Consider the following 19,982-nt stretch of genomic DNA (forward strand, 5'->3'; position numbering starts at 1 on the left):
GCCCTGATTGGTTGCATGCGATTGCGTTAAAAGATTGTCTTCGTTTTTAGTCCGCTGTCAAGGCACATACCCTTAAATCATGCACAAACTAGATGTTCGTACAAGTAAACTTTCGGAACATTTCGAACATTACGTTCCGAACACTTTCGATTGCATATGATTTAGACAAATGTGTAAGTAAATCAAGGTTTGCGAAAATGCTTACCAGTGTGACTGCCATTTCCTAAGTAACAAATTTAAGACATTTTAAATTATTTTCCTCTTCGAACTGAACTGTTTAAGCAAGGCGGTCTTACAATGTTTGGTTCGAAATTTCCAGAAAAAAGGTTCAAAATGCGTCAACAGAAATCGCCGGAAAGTTTTTTTGTCCGATGTTAAATTTATTGTCCGAAATAAAATTATAATTCGGAATATTTTACAAGTTAAACTCCACTGTATATCCCCGCCTTACAACTGGTCCGGACCGCTCCCGTTTTAAAGGGGAAGTATCATGGGGTTTATGAAACCTTTGGAAAAAAAGAATGAAATAAGATTTTCAATCAGCTGCCAAATAATTTTAGAATGACGAGAGAAATAAACCAACTAAGTTCTTGAAAGGAACAACTCGTGATCTATTCTAGCGCATTTTGGAAACAAAAATGCGAGAACTTGAAAAACATTAGCGGAGCTTAACATTTTTCAAGTTTCAATGCATACCGGCCTACTCTGTCTCTGGACAGAGGCACTTATCGACAGTTTTATTGCACTGGAGTGAAAATTTATAACAAACTTGACAATTCTTTGTTTCTGCTGACAGACAAACATTTTTGGGTTTTGAAATGACAGCAAATTTGCGTGATACTTCTCCTATGAAAACCCTTTAAGCCCTAACAGGATAAATCAAATTTCTCCTTGTAATATCAATGCTTATTCAACCCCTGAGGTCATGAGAATTAAGGATATGATCACCCAAGGTAAATTTCCTTGATATCTTAATAACTTCTTTCCAGTACTTTTATAAGAAAAGTATGGGGACAAGATAAGAAAGCTTGTTTTTTGATATTAAGAGTTAAAAGGTTGATAATATGAACAGTACCTCTTTCTTTATCTGACTTAAGACCACGGTACTGTGACCCAAACAACAACATAGTCATTTTCTTCTCGAAAAACCTTGTTTTTATAAATGATTAATAAAAACGCCTGGTGGCTTAAAAGTATTAAAAGCAACAAACATTAAGAAAGAAAATGCCTAAACTATATATCTGTATTAAAACTATTGTTAGTCAGTTCTAAAATTAATTGCTATTCTAATTCATTCATTCTATTCATTTATGCTGCCTCCCTGGTCCTTCCTTTGCCTCCGTTTTTGTAGGCTGTCATTGTTTGATCAAGATGTACATTCTCCTCACTGTTACTCTACATATTTCATATTGACCTAGTTCAAAGAATTTCTATTACCCTTTAAGCCCTAACAGCGATCAGCATCATATTTCTCCTTGTAATATAAATGCTTCTTCAACCCCTGAGGTCATGAGAACTAAGGATATGATCACCCAAGGTGAATTTTCTTGATATTTTAATATCTCTCTCCAGTGCTTTAATGAGAAAAGTATGGGGACAAGGTAGAAGAATTAATTTGTTCCCTGATATTGGGAGTGAAAGGGTTATAATCAAGGCACTAAAAGTTAGGTCAGATACTGAAAGTAGAATGAGATGCTGATCTTTGGGTAAAATGGTTTGGACTTGAAGGGTTAAAATCACCACACGTCAATTCTATACCCCCCCCCCCCCCACCCCCACGGTTATTACCAGGGGAATCCCCTACTTTAATAGTTATTTAACTGCACAGATTTGTTGGAAAAAAAATCAAATTGAAAAGAAATGATTAGTTTGGAATTACCATGGCTATGAAATTTACAATAGCCTACTTTTAAACGGTGACTATGTATTAGTGTTGATCAATATTGGTTTTAAACCAAGCCAGAAGTCTTATGAAACTATCAGTGTTCTGAGTTTGAGCAATGAGAAACTCGGGAAGATATGGACACCTAATCTTTCTTTCATTCTTATCCTTAAAAGTTTGAATGTGATATTTATAAGCAGTATAGATACAGCAGTTATACTTTAATTTAAAAGAGGATGAAAAAAAAAATCACCCAAAATGAGGGCATTTGACCTAATTGGACACACCTTTTTGGCTCCAGGAAGGCTTTTTGGATTAAGAAGTTTTCAAAAACCTCAAATGCCACTCAACTGGCTGCCAAAACCACTTACACCAAGGATTTACCTTAAATATGATAGGAGCTTTAGAATTTCCCTTAATTGTGCAATGCTAGCAACAAAAATAACATTCTAGTGAATACAATTTTAATCTAAATTTGGCTGTATAACTAATTCCTCTAATGTTAGTTCACATGATCACACATTTCTTGGCAACTTTTGAATTGTCTTCAGGGTATGAGGCTTGTTGTAGGAACTTTGATCCTTTAAACACTCTCATTAAAAAAGCAAAACCAATCGTGTGGGAGTAATGTTCACTTAGTGCATTGTTCCATTCCAAAGGAAATGGAGCAACCTCCTGCCATTCATTCTTGTCAGGGTCATAGTATTCAATAATACTGTCCTGTCGATTTGGGTGTCCTTTGCTGAAAATATAATCTTGTACTAAACAGAACTTGTCATCAGCACACAAACACGTTGAGAAGTTTTCCATCTTTGGCCTTCCGATGAACTGCCATTCATTTGTTGCTTCATGGTACACTTCACAAGATACTGAACAATCTTCACCTCCACCAGCAATGTAAATTTTCCCCTTTGCCGCAGCGCCACAAGCGTCCCTTCTCCAGGGTTCCTGAAGGTCAGCTATTCTGTCCCATGTGTTTGTACTAAGGTCATACCTGTCAGCATCAGGCAGGGTCTTGTAATGCCCGTTGTCTTCACATGAATAACCACCAAGAAAATAAATAAAGTTGTTTTCAGTGGCTACAGCACAAACGCCAAACCTCAAACCCATGTCACATGATGTTATATGTTGCCAAGAGTTTGATTCGGGTGTGTATTTCATGAGATAGGAAAGATGTCTTTTGCCACAAGGTGAATAGACTTGGTAAGAGCGCCGAGAAAAACTGGTAGTCGTACGACACGAACAAGATTCACCATATTCACCCATCAAGGCGTAAATATCATCTTCATTACTGACACATACACAATCAATTTTCCTCTGCACTTCATTCGGAAATGACTCCCACTTGCTTGAGAATGAATCATAGCTTAAGAAGCTATTGGATCGATAAGATACAAAGTATAAGTTACCGTGAGAAGAGACTGCATTGTTGCGGTCATATTTGTAATTAAGAGAAGCTGGCACCATGCCACGAAACCTTGACCATTCATCCACACGAGGATAATAACAGAGAATTTCATCGGGCTGTTTATAAGTACGACTCACACATACAGCTATAACAGGAATTTCAAGGGACTTTCTTGGTTTGACACGGAGATTATGGAAACTATCAGAGTCAATTAAGTTTACAGCATCATTCACGAGATCCATGCAGCCTTCATTACGATTCACGAGATCGTTTGTCACGATATCATTGTGTAGAAAGTCACGCGATATATAAACAAGACGAACCTCACGAAACAACTCGGCAAAATGTTCCTTTCGCTCGTTTTTTTCGTGATCAATCCATGTTAGAATGATCTTGAAAACATCTTCTTCAGCGCTTACATTTATTTCGTCACTTGAAATGCACGTTTTAACTTTATTGCTCGACAGATTCAAGAACTCTTCTGTTTCCGCTACGGTGGCGAAATTTGAGAGAATGTAGTTTCTCGCGTCGGAAAGAAGTTTTTCGCAGCGGTAGTTTTCTGCAAAATGGTAGGTTGATACACAATTGGAAACATTTAAGTTTTCTGCCACAGTGTTCCCAGCAATAGTTTTCAAATGCGGAAGAACTAAATAGTCTGCCAATACGATCAAATCTCGAGCATTGTCTTCAGCAGTTATCTCAACACCCCCAGTGTAGATAAACTCCAATATGTCTGTTATATAAACTTCTGTTATCATTTCCAACCGAATTACTCCTTCGTTAGACTCTTTCATGTCGCTACTGAGCAACTTTTGGAAGAAAGTGCTGGCATCTGCAAGAATACGTCTGTGTGCTTTGAATTCTTTCCCATCCTCGACCACCAAAGTAACGTCGAAAGGATGATCGAGTGCTTCTTGTGGAATAAAACCTCGGTTAGTACCCGGAACATCGCGACTGTTTTGTGATGAAGGTTCCATTGAAACGAGGTCTAGTTTTCAAAGCCACTAGTCTTAAGTCCGATGCATTAACATAAATCTGCCAATTTTTTCCGAATCAAACATGTGAGATTATTGTCTCGTCATGACCGGCATTTCCGAAAACGTCAGGGCCACTTCCGAAGATGTCTGATGATTTTCCGAAGACTTCCGAATTTTGCCGAAAATGTCCGAAAATATTCCAACGACCTTTGAACAATTCCGATTCAAACAGATTGTAGACATTTGAAAGCTTTTGCGATTGTTATAAAGAGCAAAGTAATAATACATAACAAATCTGAAATGACGTTTTCTTTAGAACAACTCGTCCGGATTTGTGAGTCGGGCGGGAGAAATTGGCCTTGATGCGTGATCAGCAGGCGTGAGACTCACTAATGATGCGTGAGAGTTGGCAGGTATATTAATGATTTATATTCTAATTCGCTCACCCGCTCAGCCGAATATAAAACATTTATCATGTAATAAGCAACCACTTATGGGGTGTGTCAACACGAGCCGTGTACGACCCTCTTTATTACGTCTTCAATATGAACTGAATTACAAACAGTATATTCATAAAAAATATGGCGCAAAATATAAGAAAAACATAATTACAACTGTATAGCACTAATATGACAATCAAAGCATAAGCTAGAATAATGCAAAAGCAAAACATGACAAGCCAAGACTTGAAAAATAAACCACTTGATAAAATATAGTCATTGGGTATTTAATTTAGAGGGCGAACTGAGTGCGGTCGTATGACTCGAATGAATACAAATCGAGGCCTCAGCATATATATACCCGACGCCCCGCTAATGAAGCATTGTGACAAAGTGTCACAAACACCCAAAAATGAGGTTACGTAACCCATGATAAATACATTTATAAAAACCTTACCATGACCATTCACTGAGATATGCCGACCGGGCGTGTCGCGTATTGGTGCAGACCGGCCGGACCACCAATATGGAAGCGTGAGATTGGTCTCTATTCCAAAATAAACGCTTGGTGATATTAATTTGATATTTGTTTGCTTTCAGTGAAAATCCAAAAGACAGCCGTGTGTAAGCAATACATCGATGTTCAATGTGAAATATCAGCATTTTTCTTTCAAAGGGGCTAAATACTTTTTCGTTTCAGTTTTCAGCGATCTTCTAACCCTCTGCAAGGCGTGACCGAGAGGGACTACAACTGAGTCCATTTCGTTCGTATCTCGCGCTTCATCCGTTTGTAGACGACAGTTCGTGTGAACACCAAGGGGTTCTAAGTTCTACCGTTGATCACCTGTTACACAGCAACATTGGAGTCGAGGATGAAAAATATAAATGATGGATCAGAGAATTAACTCTGCAGTGCATGTTAAAGAGCTAAAAAGAGCCCATGAGTTTCTCACTGAGCGTTAGCCTTGGTAAGGGAATGGCAGAGAATCAATCGAACTCACCACTTCCGGATTTGATTACATGGGAGCCTGGTTGTTCAGTCGGTAGAGAAACGAACGATCAAATCCGAAAGTGGTGGGTTCGATTCCCGCTGAGGTTGGAGAATTCTTCTTTGCCTGGTGTGGTGCCCCATTTCCTTACTAGGGCTAACGTTCAGTGGGAAACTCATGGATTTACTTTAGTATTTTTACATACACTGCAAAGTTAATTCTCTGATCCACTATTTGTATGTGTCCTTACTGGCAACGACACAACATTCATTTGATGAAAAATATACACCCACACAGTTGCACTCTCTTAAACCAGCAAATCAGTGAAGCTTTGCGATATGTTCCGCAAAATTGAAAACAGGAAAGGAACATTCGCCCTGAGACTTCAAAACTGAATGAATCGTTATGAACAGTTATGAACACAAGATTCCAAAGTTGTTGATGCGGGCGTTCCCCTTGTTATAAATTTGAGTGATTGCTTTGTCAAGTGGCCGTGGGCATTTTTGTTTCAGGGTGAACAGAACTTTGAAGTTTTCTCGCGCTTTACGCAACGCTGGTCTACGAGATTCAAACAGTTAACGGGCAGGATAAAAAAGCCTACCCAGCAAGGAATCCAACATAGTCATTTTCTTCTCGAAAACCTTGTTTTAAAAGAATGATCAATAAAAAAGCCTGGTGGCTTAAAAGTGTAAAAGGAAACAAACATTGAGGTAGAAAATACCTAAACTATATATCTGTATTAAAACAATTTGTTATGCAGTTTTAAAGTTAATTGCTATTCTAATTCATGAATTTATGTTGGATTCCTGGTCCTTTCTCTGCCTCCGTTTTTGTAGGCTTTCATTGTTTGATTAAGATGCACATTCTCCTTACTGTTTCCTACATATTTCTTATTGTACCAGTTGAAGGAATTTTTATATTTACACTTAAAGCCCTAACAGCAATCAGCATCAAATTTCTTCTTTTAATGTCAATGGTTCTAAAGTTAATCCCTGAGGTCATGAAAATTAAGTATATGATCACCCAAGGTGAATTTTCTTGATATTTTAATACCCTCTCCCCAGTACTTTTATGAGTAAAGTGTGAGGACAAGGTAGAAGAATTAATTTGTTCTCTGATATTAGGGATGGAATGATTATAATCAAGGTTCAAATTAATTCTTTGGTGATAAAGTTAGGTCACATACTGAAAGTAGAATTAGATGCTGATCACTGGGTAACATGGTTCTGACTTGAAGGGTGAAAATCACCACATGTCAATTCTATACCCCTACCCCCATGGTTGTTACATGGGAAATCCCCTACATTAGTAGTTATTTAACTGCACAGATTTGTTGTAAAACACGTCAAATTCATTGAAAAAAATGATTAATTTGAAATAACCATTGCTATAGGATTTACAATAGCCTACTTTTCAAACGTGACTATGAATCAGTGTCCACCGATATTGGTTTTAAACCAAGCAAGAAGTCTTATGAAACTATCAGTGTTCTGAGTCTGAGCAATGAGAAACCTAGAGAGATATGGACACCTAATCTTTCTTCCATTCTTATCCTTGAAACTTTGAATGTGATATTTATGAGCAGTATAGACACAGCATGTATACTTTTAAAAGAGGATGAAAAAGAAAAATCACCCAAAATTAAGGTATATGCCCAATTGGACACACCTTTTATTGGCCCAGGATTAAGAATTTGTTTTGGCAAATTTTGAACGGTCTTCAGTATACGAGGCTTGTTCAAGGAACTTTGATCCTTTAAACACTCGCATTAAACAAGGAAAAGCAATCTCCTGTCATTCATTCTTGTCAGGGTCATAGTATTCAATAATACTGTCCTGTTGATTTGGGTTTCCTTCGCTAGAAATGAAGCCTATTACTAAACAGAGCTTGTCATCAGCACACAAACATAAGTAGCTTTCCATCTTTGGCCTTGCTATAAACTGCCATTTAACAAATCGACGGCAGTTTTCTATGGTCTATACTCTTATAGATCATAAAATGACGTCAAAAATGTTCAAAACTCAAGTGGAACCACGAGCCGCAGGCGAGTGGTTTCACTGTTAAGTTTTGGACATTTTATGGCGTCATTTTATGGTCTATAAGAGTATAGACCATAGAAAAGTGCCGTCGATTTGTTTTTTACAATAACATGGAAAAAGTACGAGCGGAATTGGCTATTTTTTTCGTTGAGAAAGCGCGCGCGTTACATCTGACGTCATTTTTATTGTCTGTACTCTTATAGACAATAGCTACGAGCCAATCAGCGCGCGGGAATTTGGACAGTTATTGTAAAATCTGATTTCATTTGTTGTTTCATGGTACACTTCACAATATACTGAACAATCTTCACCTCCACCAGCAATGTAAATTTTCCCCTTTGCCACAGCACCGCAAGCATACGTTCTGGCTTCCTGAAGGTCAGCTATTTTGTCCCATGTGTTTGTACTAAGGTCATACCGGTCAGCATCGGGCAGGGCCTTGCATTGCTCTAGCTACCGACTCAACCTTGTTCCCAGGGCTTTTCCCTTCCCACGAGAAGGGAAAAAGCCCTGGAAACGAGGTTGTTTCCGACTGAACCACCAAGCTCCCCTGTGATCAAATCCGGGGGGCGTTGGTTCGACTGATTCTCTGCCAATTCCTTTCTAGTGTTAACGCTCGGTGTAAAATTCATGGGCTCTTTTTAGCACTTTAACATACACTGCAGGATTAATTATCTGATCCATAATTTATATTTTTGATCCTCGACTCCAAAGTCGCTTTGTTACAGATGATCACAGCTGGAACCAAGAACTGAGCCTTTGGTGTTCACACAGACTCTCGTTTACAAACGGATGAAGTGCGAGATACGAACGAAATGGACTCAGTTGTAGTCCTTCTCGGTCACGCCTTCAAGAGGCTTTGAAGATCGCTGAAAACTGAAACGCGAAAAGAGCCTAGCCCGTTTGAAATAAATATCAAATTAATATCACCCGCAAGGGTTCATTTTCAGGTATAGAGACCAATCTCACGCTTCCGTATTGAGGATCCGGCCGGTCTGTACCAACACGCGACGTGCCCGGTCGGCACTTCTCAGTGAATGGTCACAGTCAAAGAATTCATTTAAGATTTGTCATGTATTATTTCTTTGCTCTTATAACAGTCGCAAAAGCTCTTAAATGTCTACAATCTGTTTGAATCGGAAGTGTTCAAACTTTGGACATTTTTGGCAACATTCGGAAGTCTTCGGAAAATCGTCGGAAAGTTTCGAAAGTGGCTCTGACGTTTTCGGAAATCCCGGTTATGACGAGACAAAAATCTTACGCGTTTGACTCGGAAAGAGTTGGCAGTTATATATTAATGCATCGGACTAAAGACTAGTGGCTTTGAAAACTAGATTTCATTTCAATGGAAGCTTCATCACAAAGCAGTCGCGATGTTCCGGGTACAACCCGAGGTTTTATTCCACAAGAAACACTCGATCATCCTTGCGACGTTACTTTGCTCGTCGAGGGTGGAAAAGAATTCAAAGCTCACAGACGTATTCTTTCAGAGGCAAGTCCTTACTTCGAAAAGTTGTTCAGTAGCGACATGAAAGAGTCCAACGAAGGAGTAGTTCGGTTAGAAATGATAACAGAGGCTTGGTTAAGCGACATACTGGAATTTATCTACACAGGAAGTGTTAAGATAACAGCTGAAGACAATGCTCGAGATTTGATCGTATTGGCAGACTATTTAGTTCTTCTGCATCTGAAAACTATTGCTGGGAACACTGTGGCAGAGAAGTTAAATGTTTCCAATTGTGTATCAACCTACCATTTTGCAGAAAACTACCACTGCGAAAAACTTCTTTCCGACGCGAGAAACTATATCCTCTCAAATTTCAGCACCGTAGCGAAAGCGGGAGACTTTTTGAATCTGTCGAGCAATGAAGTTAAAATGTGGATTTCAAGTAACGAAATAAATGTAAGCGCCGAGGAAGATGTTTTCAAGATCATTCTAACATGGATTGATCACGAAAGAAGCGAGCGAAAGGAATATTTTGCCGAGTTGTTTCGTGAAGTTCGACTTGTTTATATATCGCGTGACTTTCTACGCAGTGATATCGTGACAAATGATCTCGTGAATCGTAATGAAGACTGCATGGATCTTGTGAAGGACGCTGTGAAGTTCATTGAGTCTGAAACTTTCCATCATCTCCGTGTCAAACCAAGAAAGTCCCTTGAGATTCCCGTTATAGTAGTAGGTTGTGTGAGACGTAGACAGGACGAGGAAATGCTCTGTTATTATCCTCGTGCGGACAAATGGTCAAGATTTCGTGGCACGGTGCCGCGTTATCTCAATTACAGTTTTAACTCCAAGAATGCAGTCTCCTGTCACGGTAACTTATACTTTGTATCTCATCGATCCAGGAGCTCATTTAGCTATGATTCATTCTCAAGCAAGTGGGAGTCATTTCCCAATGAAGTGAAGAGGAAAATTGATTGTGTATGTGCTAGTACTAAAGAGGATATTTACGCCCTAATGTCTGAATATCGTAAATATTGCCCTGACTGTGTTTCTCTGCGCTCTAGCGGAGTCTACCCACCTTGTGGCAAAGGACATCTTTCCTATCTCATGAAATACACACCTGAATCAAACTCTTGGCAAGAAATAACATTATGTGAGATGGATTTCAGGTTTGGGGTTTGTGTTGTGGCCACTGAAAACAATTTTATTTATTTTCTTGGTGGTTCATTAGAACAACACAACAGGCAATGCAAGGCCCTGCCCGATGCTGACAGGTATGACCTTAGTACAAACACATGGGACAAAATAGCTGACCTTCAGGAACCCAGAAGGCACGCATGTGGTGCTGCTGCACACGGGAAAATTTGTATTGTTGGTGGAGGTGAAGATTTTTCAGTATCTTGTGAAGTGTACCATGAAACAACAAATGAATGGCAGTTTATAGCAAGGCCAAAGATGGTAAACTACCTAACGTGTTTTTGTGCTGATGGCAAGGTCTGTTTAGTAAAAGATTTCATTTCCAGCGAAAGGAACCCAAATCAACAGGACAGTATTATTGAATACTATGACCCTGACAAGAATGAATGGCAGGAGATTGCTCCATCACCTTTGGAATGGAATAACGATGTACTGAGTTTAGACTATAACGAAATAACTTTTGCTTGTTTAATGAGAGTGTTTAAAGGATCAAAGTTCCTTGAACAAGCCTCATACCCTGAAGACCGTTCAAAAGTTTCCAAGAAATGTGTGATTATGTGAAGGAACATTAGAGGAATTAGTTATGCAGCCAAATTTAGATTAAAATTGTATTCATTGTTTCCATTGCATATTTAAGACAAATTCCGAACCTCTGATCAAAATTAAGGTTATTAATTAGCCTAGGTGTAAGGGGTTTTGGCAGCCATCTGTGTGGCATTTGAGTGTTTTGTTTTTTTCTTTTTGAAAAATTCTAAATCCAAAAAAGCCTTTCCGGGGCGAAAAGGGTATGTCCAATTGGGTCAAAGCCCTCATTTAAGATGATTTTTTTTCATCCTCTTTTAAAAGTATACATTTTTTTATATAAATAAAAAAATCTATACTGCTCATAAATACCACATTCAAAGTTTCAAGGATAGGAATGGAAGTAAAGATTAGGTGGCCATATCTCCCTGGGTTTCTCATTGCACAGACTCAGAACACTGATAGTTTTATAAGACTTCTCTGCCACAGTGTTCCCAGCAATAGTTTTCAGATGCGGAAGAACTAAATAGTCTGCCAATACGATTGAGCAATACGATCGAGCATTGTCTTCAGCTGTTATCTAAACACTCCGAGTGTAAATAAACTCCAGTATGTCTGAAGAAACCTCTGTTATGATTTCCAAACGAATTACTCCTTCGTTAGACCGTTTCATGTCGGTACTGAGCAACTTTTCGAAGAAAGAACTTGTCTCTGAAAGAATACGTCTGTGAGCTTTGAATTCTTTTCCATCCTCGACGAGCAAAGTAACGTCGAAAGGATGATCGAGTGTTTCTTGTGGAATAACGCCTCGGTTAGTACTCGGAACATCGCGACTGCTTTGTCATGAAGCTTCCATTGAAATGTGATCTAGTTTTCAAAGGCGCTAGTCTTTAGTCCAATTGGCATTAATAAATTAAAACCTTATCGTGACCATTCACTGAGATGTGCCGACCGGGCTTGTTGCGTGTTGGTTCATTAATAGGGAAGCGCGAGACTGGTCACTAGAACAAAGTTGACTCCTGGTGATATTTGCATCGATATTTGTTTGCTTTAGTGAAGATCTAAAATACAGCCGTGTGTAAGCAGTACATTGATGTTCCAGGTGAAATATCAGCATGGTTTCTTTCAAAGGGGGTTATTTCTTTTTCGTTTCTGCTTTCAGCGATCTCCAAAGCCTCTTTAAGGCGTGACCGAGAGCCGGGGACTACAACTGATTCCATTTCGTTCGTGTTTGTAAACGACAATCCGTATAAACACCAAGCGGTCAGTTCTAGGTTCTAGCTCTGATTACTTCTAACACAGCGACTTTGGAGTCGAGGATGTAAAATATAAATGATGGATCAGAGAACTAACTCTGTAGTGAGTAGTTAGATATATGAGGGTATCAACCCACGTTTCAAAAAATGATAAAAAATCCCATACAAATCCTTCTAACCCCCATAAACCACACATTATCTCACCCCAATTCTTGCATAAATTAACTAACACAGCCTTTGAATTCAACAATGAACTCCTGCAACGGAGACGTCAAAAACCTAAAAACCTAAAACTCCTGCAACGGAGACGCTAAATTTAGCTTTTGACCTAAAACCTAAAAACCTAAAAACCTAAATTTAGCTTTTGACCTAAAACCTAAAACTCCTGCAACGGAGACGCTAAATTTTCCTTGCTTTTTTCAAAACTGGTTTAAACCGGTTATTCAATTTTATGTAATCTAATTTATATTTGAAAAATGAGTAACAACCAATTTGATCACAATGATAAAACATATTTCATTCATCCAAGATTTGAAAATTTCGGAGCCTCAGTTGATGGTTATATAATCAATCGTAAAAGATTAGAACCTAGAAAAGGATATTTGTCTGAGAATGGCTATTATATAATTTCTCCGGGACGTAACAATACATGCCCCGCTCATCGATTCGTCTATGAGGCTGTTAATCAATCAATAATTCCACCTGGATTGCAAATAAATCATTTAAATTGTGACCGCCAAGACAATTCTATTGTAAATTTGCAATTGGTTACAGCCTCCGAAAATATGAAACACATGCACAAAGCCAGAAAAGAGTATTTTAACACATCTTATACAGAAAATGAATTACAAATAATAAATCAATTGATGGAATTTCCACCAATGGAAGACAATGATTGTGAGTTTACACGCACAGAAAACAGGTTAATTAATAAGATGTTTTATAGAATGTGTAACGATTTGGATGACAAAGATTTTCCATTGTACAGGGATTAATCATCAATGAATACAAGGGTTGTTTGGCTATATTTTGAATTCAATAATGGTTGATGTCTTTTTGGAGGGTAATTTGGACATGAATTTGAAAACCAAAACCGATATAAAGCTTTGGTGAGTATACAATATTAGAATGAAAGAAGGTGAGAAAAAAAATCAAAAATCAAAAATCACATATGTGGATTCTTCTGCCAGTGAAAATTCATCAGAGTCAATTCCGGCGACAAATACTATTATCAATGATGGAAAAACATATTTTATTCATCCAATTTATACAAACTATGGATGTTCAAAAGATGGATACATCATTAATTGTAAGAGATTGATACCAAGAAAAGGGAGATTAAATCCTTCTGGTTATTTGGAAACAGGTGTTGTATCAAATGAAGGTAAAAGAAATATATTTGTCTCTCATCGAATGATTTGGGAGGCTGTTAATCAAAAAATAATTCCAGATGGATATCAAATACATCATATAAATAATGATAAACAAGATAATGCAATTAAAAATTTGGACATTGTGACTCCAAAAGAAAACATGCAATTCAAAGGAAATGAATGCAAAGGTAAAACAATATCCAAAAAGCAAAATGTTTCAATAAAATGTAATATGTTTCATTATCATCCAGTTTATACCAACTTTGGAGCCAATAAATACGGGCAAATATACAACAAAAAAACCAAAAGATGTTCAATTGGCAATCTTAAATCAAATGGTTACATGAACATGACATTGAGTCAAATTGGATTACCTCAAAAAAACTTTTATATCCATCGATTAGTTTATGAAATATTCAATGGTCCAATTCCTGATAAAATGGAAATAAACCATATCGACTCAAATAAACAAAACAATTGCATTAAAAATCTTGAATTAATGACTCGTTCAGAAAATGCTAAACACGCTTATGAAGCTAAGAAATACAAAACAATGATTGAAATCACAACTGATAAACCAATTAAATCAATCAAAATGGACATTGAATTGGAGGAATCAGAAGACGAGTTTACTGAAGATGAGAAACAGTTAATTGACAAAAAATACAATGCAATGATGAAAAATATTAAAAGCAATCGATTCCCATACAAAAAACAATTACAAGAGCATTTTCCGAATATAAATTTTTGGTAAATATTGTGTAAACATTTCCTGAGTATTCAATACATTGAGTATTCAGGGCATGTCCCACAATAAAATAACACGAAAATGGATCCGTCCAGGTGGTCCACAAACTGCTAATCCTGGAATGACTGGTCAATTGGGTGGCCAGACATTAAGCAAAACCCCAAACGCATCCAATAAAAATAATATGTTGTATTATTATAACATGAACGAATCTAATTTATCAAAATTAACGAAAGATCAATTAATAGCATTATTATTGGAAAAACAAAAACCGGTTCCAATGCCGAGAACCAAGAAAGTGAAACCAATACCCTTTCCACGAAAATCTGTCAAACAAATGGTAAAAGATTACGAGAATACAATCATCAAACCGCCAATGCAATTCAGAGATCGACCAATTGTTCAACCAAGAAACAACATTATTCCTCCTCCAAAACAATTTGCTGATACACCAGTCCCGAAGCCAAGAATGAAGAAAATGGCTCCGATTCCTAGACAGAGAACTCAAATCACAGAAGTTGCAAGAGCATTCAAGGGATATAACAAATCTTATGAAGTTGGAATTAAAAATGAAACAGATCCTTTGATTCAAATGAGTTCAACCAGATTAGCTATTGCTCATTTTATGAAACAATTATTAACTCAAATGAAAGGAATTAAATTTATTGAAACTTTGACAATTTATTTTGAACAACAAAAAGGAAACCAAACTGTCTCCAGAATTGGATATTTTAATAGTAAACCAAAAACAATAACTAATGCCAATGATTTTCAAGAATCTTTGGATGTTAATGTTGAACAAATTGTGAATGATATTCACAAATGGATTAGTGAAGGTTCAGCTTGGATAATTAAATCAATCAATGGACATTACATTAATATTATCAAATATCAGCCTCTTACTGGAAGTTCTTACATTAAACTTCCAACTGAACTACAACATAACAAAAGTGGATTGATTAATCTCAAGAATAAAGACAATAAATGCTTTCGATGGTGTCACGTTAGACATTTGAATCCACGAGAAAATAATCCACAACGAATCAAACAAACTGACAAAGCATTTGTCAAACAATTGAATTATGATAACATTGAATTCCCTGTTTCAGTCAAACAATACAACAAAATTGAAACCCAAAACAATATCAACATCAATGTTTTTGGTTATGAAAACAAACAAACTTATCCAATTTATGTTTCAAAAGAAAAGTTTGATGATGTTTTGAATTTGCTACTGATCTCAGAAGATGAAAATAAACATTATGTCTATATTAAAAATTTTAATAGATTTATGTATGGAAAAACAAAAAATAAAAATAAAAAACATTTTTGTATGCATTGTTTGCAATGTTTTTCATCAGAACGAGTTTTAACCAAGCATCAGGAAGTATGTATTGAAATCAATGGTGTACAATCAATCAAAATGCCCGAAGTTGGTTCCAAAATAGAATTCAAAAATTTTAATAAACAAATGCAAGCGCCATTCGTGATATACGCAGATTTTGAAGCAATCACTGAACCAATTCATGGTTGTAATCAATCTAACCAACAATCTTTTACTGAAGCTTATCAAAAACACACTGATTGCGGTTATGGTTACAAAGTTGTATGCTGCTATGATGATAAATATTCCAAACCAATAAAATATTATCGTGGAGAAAAAGCTGTTTACAAATTCATGCAAGCAATGCTTGATGAAGTCAAATATTGCCGCAATACAATCAAATACAAATTCAATAAACCATTAGTTATGTCTCCAGAAGATGAAGACAAATTCCAAAAATCAACATCTTGTCATATTTGTTGCAAACAATTCACAAAAAATGATAGACGTGTCAGAGACCATTGCCATATTACTGGAAAATTCCGTGGCTCAGCCCATAATCAATGTAACAGAGATTTTACAATAACTAACAAAATCCCTGTAATATTTCATAATTTGAAAGGATATGATAGTCATTTTATAATGCAAGAAATTGGTAAAATTATTGAGACCAATACTTATGTGGATAAAAAAGGTGAAACCAGACAACACAAAATTAATGTAATCCCAAATAACATGGAACAATACATGGCATTCATGTTGGGTTATAATTTGGTATTTATCGACAGTCTTCAGTTTATGAATCAATCATTGGCAAATCTTGTAAAGAATCTACCAGAAGATGCCTTCAAATATACCAGTCAAGTGTTTCAAAATGAAAAACTGCAATTGATGAAACAAAAAGGAGTTTATCCGTATGACTTTATGAGTAATTTTGATAAATTCAATGATACTCAATTACCAACCAAAGATGAATTTTACAGTCAAATGAATAACCAACATATTTCCAATGAAGAATACAGTCATGCACAAAATGTTTGGAATACATTTCAATTGAAAACCATGGGCGAATACCATGATTTATATCTCAAATCTGATGTATTATTGCTGGCTGATGTTTTTGAAAATTTCAGGAAAACATGTTTGGAATACTATAGATTGGATCCATGTCATTATTTTACATCTCCGGGATTATCATGGGATGCAATGTTGAAAATGACTGAAGTCAAACTTGAATTAATCACGGAAATTGATATGTATCAATTTGTTGAAAAGGGCATGCGTGGAGGAATCAGTTACATAGCCAATAGATACGGCAAAGCTAACAACAAATACATGCAAAATTGGAATCCAAATGAACCCAGTAAACATATCATGTATTTGGATGCCAACAATCTCTATGGTTGGGCTATGTCACAACATCTTCCAACTGGGAATTTCAAATGGTTGAATAAACAGCAAATAAAAAACATTAATTGGAAAACGATTCCCAAAGATAATAAGACTGGATATTTATTGGAAGTTGATTTGGAATATCCTCATGAATTACATGACCTGCATAATGATTATCCATGTGGCGCTGAACAAATCAAAGTGGCACCAAATATGCTGTCAGATTATTGCCAAAGAATTGCAGAAAAATTTGGAATAACAAGTGGACAAGTCAAAAAACTGATTCCAACATTGGCAAACAAATCAAAATATGTATTACATTATCGTAATCTGCAATTGTATCGTGAATTGGGTTTGAAATTGACTAAAATATATCGTGTTCTATCATTTGACCAAAGTCCTTGGTTGAAGGCATATATTGATTTCAATACACATCAAAGAACTAATGCAAAGAATGCTTTTGAGAAAGATTTCTTCAAACTGATGAACAATAGTGTCTTCGGTAAAACAATGGAGAATATCAGAAAACGAGACGACATCAAATTGGTGACTAATGAGAAACAATTATTGAAAATGACTTCCAAACCAACATTCATCAATAGCAAAATCTTTAATGAAAACTTGGTTGCAGTCCATAAAATAAAAGAATGTTTGACACTCAACAGACCAGCCTATGTTGGTATGTGTATCCTTGATTTGAGCAAAACATTGATGTACGATTTCCATTACAATTTCGTTAAAAAGAAATATGGAAACAAAGCCAAATTATTGTTCACGGATACAGACAGTTTGACATACGAAATTGAAGCCGAAGATGTGTATGCCGATTTTTGGAATAAAAAAGAAATGTTTGATAACTCAGATTATCCATCAAATCATCAATTTTATGACTCCACAAATAAAAAAGTTATTGGAAAATTCAAAGATGAAGCCGCTGGTGTACCCATTACTGAATTTGTGGGATTGAGATCCAAAATGTATTCATATATCAAAGATAACAACAATGGTGGAAAAACAGCCAAAGGAATCAAAAAGAATGTCATCAAAAATGATATTCAACATTTTGATTACAAAGATGTGTTGTTCAATGAGAAACAATTATTTCACCAAATGAAAACAATCAGAAGTAACCATCATGAACTTGGTAGTTACACCATCAACAAGACATCGTTGTCATGTTTTGATGATAAACGATATTTGTATCCTGATGGAATACACTCATTGGCCTATGGTCATTATGCTATCCAATGATAGTATCAACTTGTGATCAAAACATTGCGACAAAAACTTGTGACAAAACTTGGTTTTTATTTGTTTTTTGATAAATATTTGATTTCGAGACTTTGACTCATCTTTTGTGATGAGATATTTTTGAAAACATTTTTGTGTAATTATATTATATACTATATTTATACAAAAATGAAATCCAAAATATTGAAAAAACCAAAAGATGTTTCCAAGCAGGTGGAATCATCTCTGTGCCAATTCCTGCATTGCAAAGATGAATGTGAATTTTGTGGATATCATGATGAATCCAAAGTTGAGAAACAACCATCAATGCCTGAATGTTGTGGATCACAGAATTTGAGAAACATGGAATGTCAATTAACGTGTGTTGCTTGTGGACAGGTTGTTGGTGAAGAATACAAAACAGAATATATCAATTTTCATGCCAATTTGTTCAAAATATACAAGAAAACAGTGTATAATAGAAAATACCATTTGTCGCATACATTAGATAAAATTATTTTGAAAAACAAAATTGAAATCAGTTGTTCAACCAATTTCAAAATTCATAAAATATTCGTTGAAATAAACAAAATACTGCCACAAATCAATGGTAAAAGAAAGAGAATAATCAGTTTGAAATATCTTTTGCATAGAATATTGCAATTAATGAAAATTGATTCTTCCCAAATTGAGTTGACAAAATCCAAAAAAACAATGAAATTATACAATGTTTATTGGGATAAAATTATGGACATTATTGGCCCCCAAATCATGCACATTATCAATCAAACATAAGTGAATATCTGATATTTTTTATCATATTTGTCACCCCATTTATCGACAATCGGCGAATTATCCAAAATGAAATCATCATTTTGAGTAAGCTTGTTTGTTAAATCATCTCTATCAAAATGTCCATTTCTCATTATTTCTTTTATTTCATTTAATAAATGACCATAAGTTTGGAAAGCATATTGGCATTGATAAAGTTTGATTTCAACTTTTTTATGCTTCATATAAGCTTGAATTATGACAGACACCGATGATATTGCCAATAATGAAGCTCCACTGGTTGCAACCGATGATGCAATACCACCAGTTGCAAATACAATGGATGAAATATTACCAGCGAATTCCCATTTTTTGAATCTTTTGTATGCACTTTTATACATCCACATCTTTTTGTGATATGTCATGTAATAAGCTTTCAATTCATCAATTTCTTCTGTTGATAATTGATTTGAAATATGATTGAAATCAATTATTAATTTCTTCTTTTGCATATATTATATGGTTATCTTATTTTTGATGCAATAATAGAGACCAGTTATTTGACCCAAAAACATGCATTTTTTCATCCAAGGATATGTTTTTTTCTCATTAATGGTGTACATGTATCCTTTGTCATGATGATATCTGTTGTAAAATTGGCCATAAGCATCATGTAATATTCCATGTGATCTGATATATGGTTGCCAACCAAATAATCGATGGAGAATAGCTGTTAACCATCCATCTCCAGGCCCAATTAATCCGATTCCATCATGAATTAACTCTTTGTAAACTTCATCAGGTAAACCTGTGTTGTAATGTTTTTCATACAAATATGTGAATATTACGATACTTTTTATCATGCATTCCTGTCTGGGTAATATTGGAAGACTCAATTTACGGTGAAAATCTATCATCGATGTTCGAATGTGCTCTTGCAATTCTGACAATTCTTTCATTATACAATTTGATTACAATATTTTTATT

General features: G+C 35.8%; 3 protein-coding genes and 1 long non-coding RNA gene across 8 annotated transcripts in view; 2 read left to right on the top strand and 2 right to left on the bottom strand.

Annotated features, from left to right (window-relative positions):
- LOC146458269 (kelch-like protein 25) overlaps positions 1-4,395 on the bottom strand; it is a 29,575-nt gene extending 25,180 nt beyond the window's left edge. The window contains exon 1 of one of the 2 annotated variants that reach the window (XM_085090844.1): positions 2,170-4,356. In XM_085090844.1, the coding sequence (XP_084946970.1) occupies positions 2,390-4,267 (1,878 nt within the window). In that variant the 5' untranslated portion in view covers positions 4,268-4,356 and the 3' untranslated portion in view covers positions 2,170-2,389. Of the gene's footprint in view, positions 1-1,394 lie in introns of both variants that reach the window. The other variant, XM_085090843.1, reaches the window with a different exon arrangement.
- LOC146458270 (allatostatin-A receptor-like) overlaps positions 1-19,982 on the top strand; it is a 64,779-nt gene that overhangs the window by 19,732 nt on the left and 25,065 nt on the right. The window contains exon 3 of one of the 4 annotated variants that reach the window (XR_014858254.1): positions 5,415-5,994. The exons of the other annotated variants lie outside the window; for them this stretch is intronic. The gene's annotated coding sequence lies outside the window, so the exon portion shown is untranslated. Of the gene's footprint in view, positions 1-5,414; positions 5,995-19,982 lie in introns of those variants that run through there. 4 annotated transcript variants of the gene reach the window in all.
- On the bottom strand, positions 1,385-7,324 carry LOC146458274 (uncharacterized). Its single transcript, XR_014858255.1, has 2 exons — positions 7,258-7,324; positions 1,385-2,032 (listed from the first exon to the last, which is right to left on the bottom strand). It is a non-coding gene; the product is annotated as an uncharacterized LOC146458274 (long non-coding RNA).
- On the top strand, positions 9,081-10,940 carry LOC146458275 (kelch-like protein 25). The gene has a single exon (XM_085090870.1). It carries the CDS (start codon positions 9,081-9,083, stop codon positions 10,938-10,940), a length of 1,860 nt encoding a protein of 619 aa, XP_084946996.1.

Source organism: Pavona decussata, unplaced genomic scaffold, assembly GCF_977016875.1.
Source record: "Pavona decussata unplaced genomic scaffold, jaPavDecu1.1 SCAFFOLD_233, whole genome shotgun sequence".
NCBI lineage: Eukaryota > Metazoa > Cnidaria > Anthozoa > Scleractinia > Agariciidae > Pavona > Pavona decussata.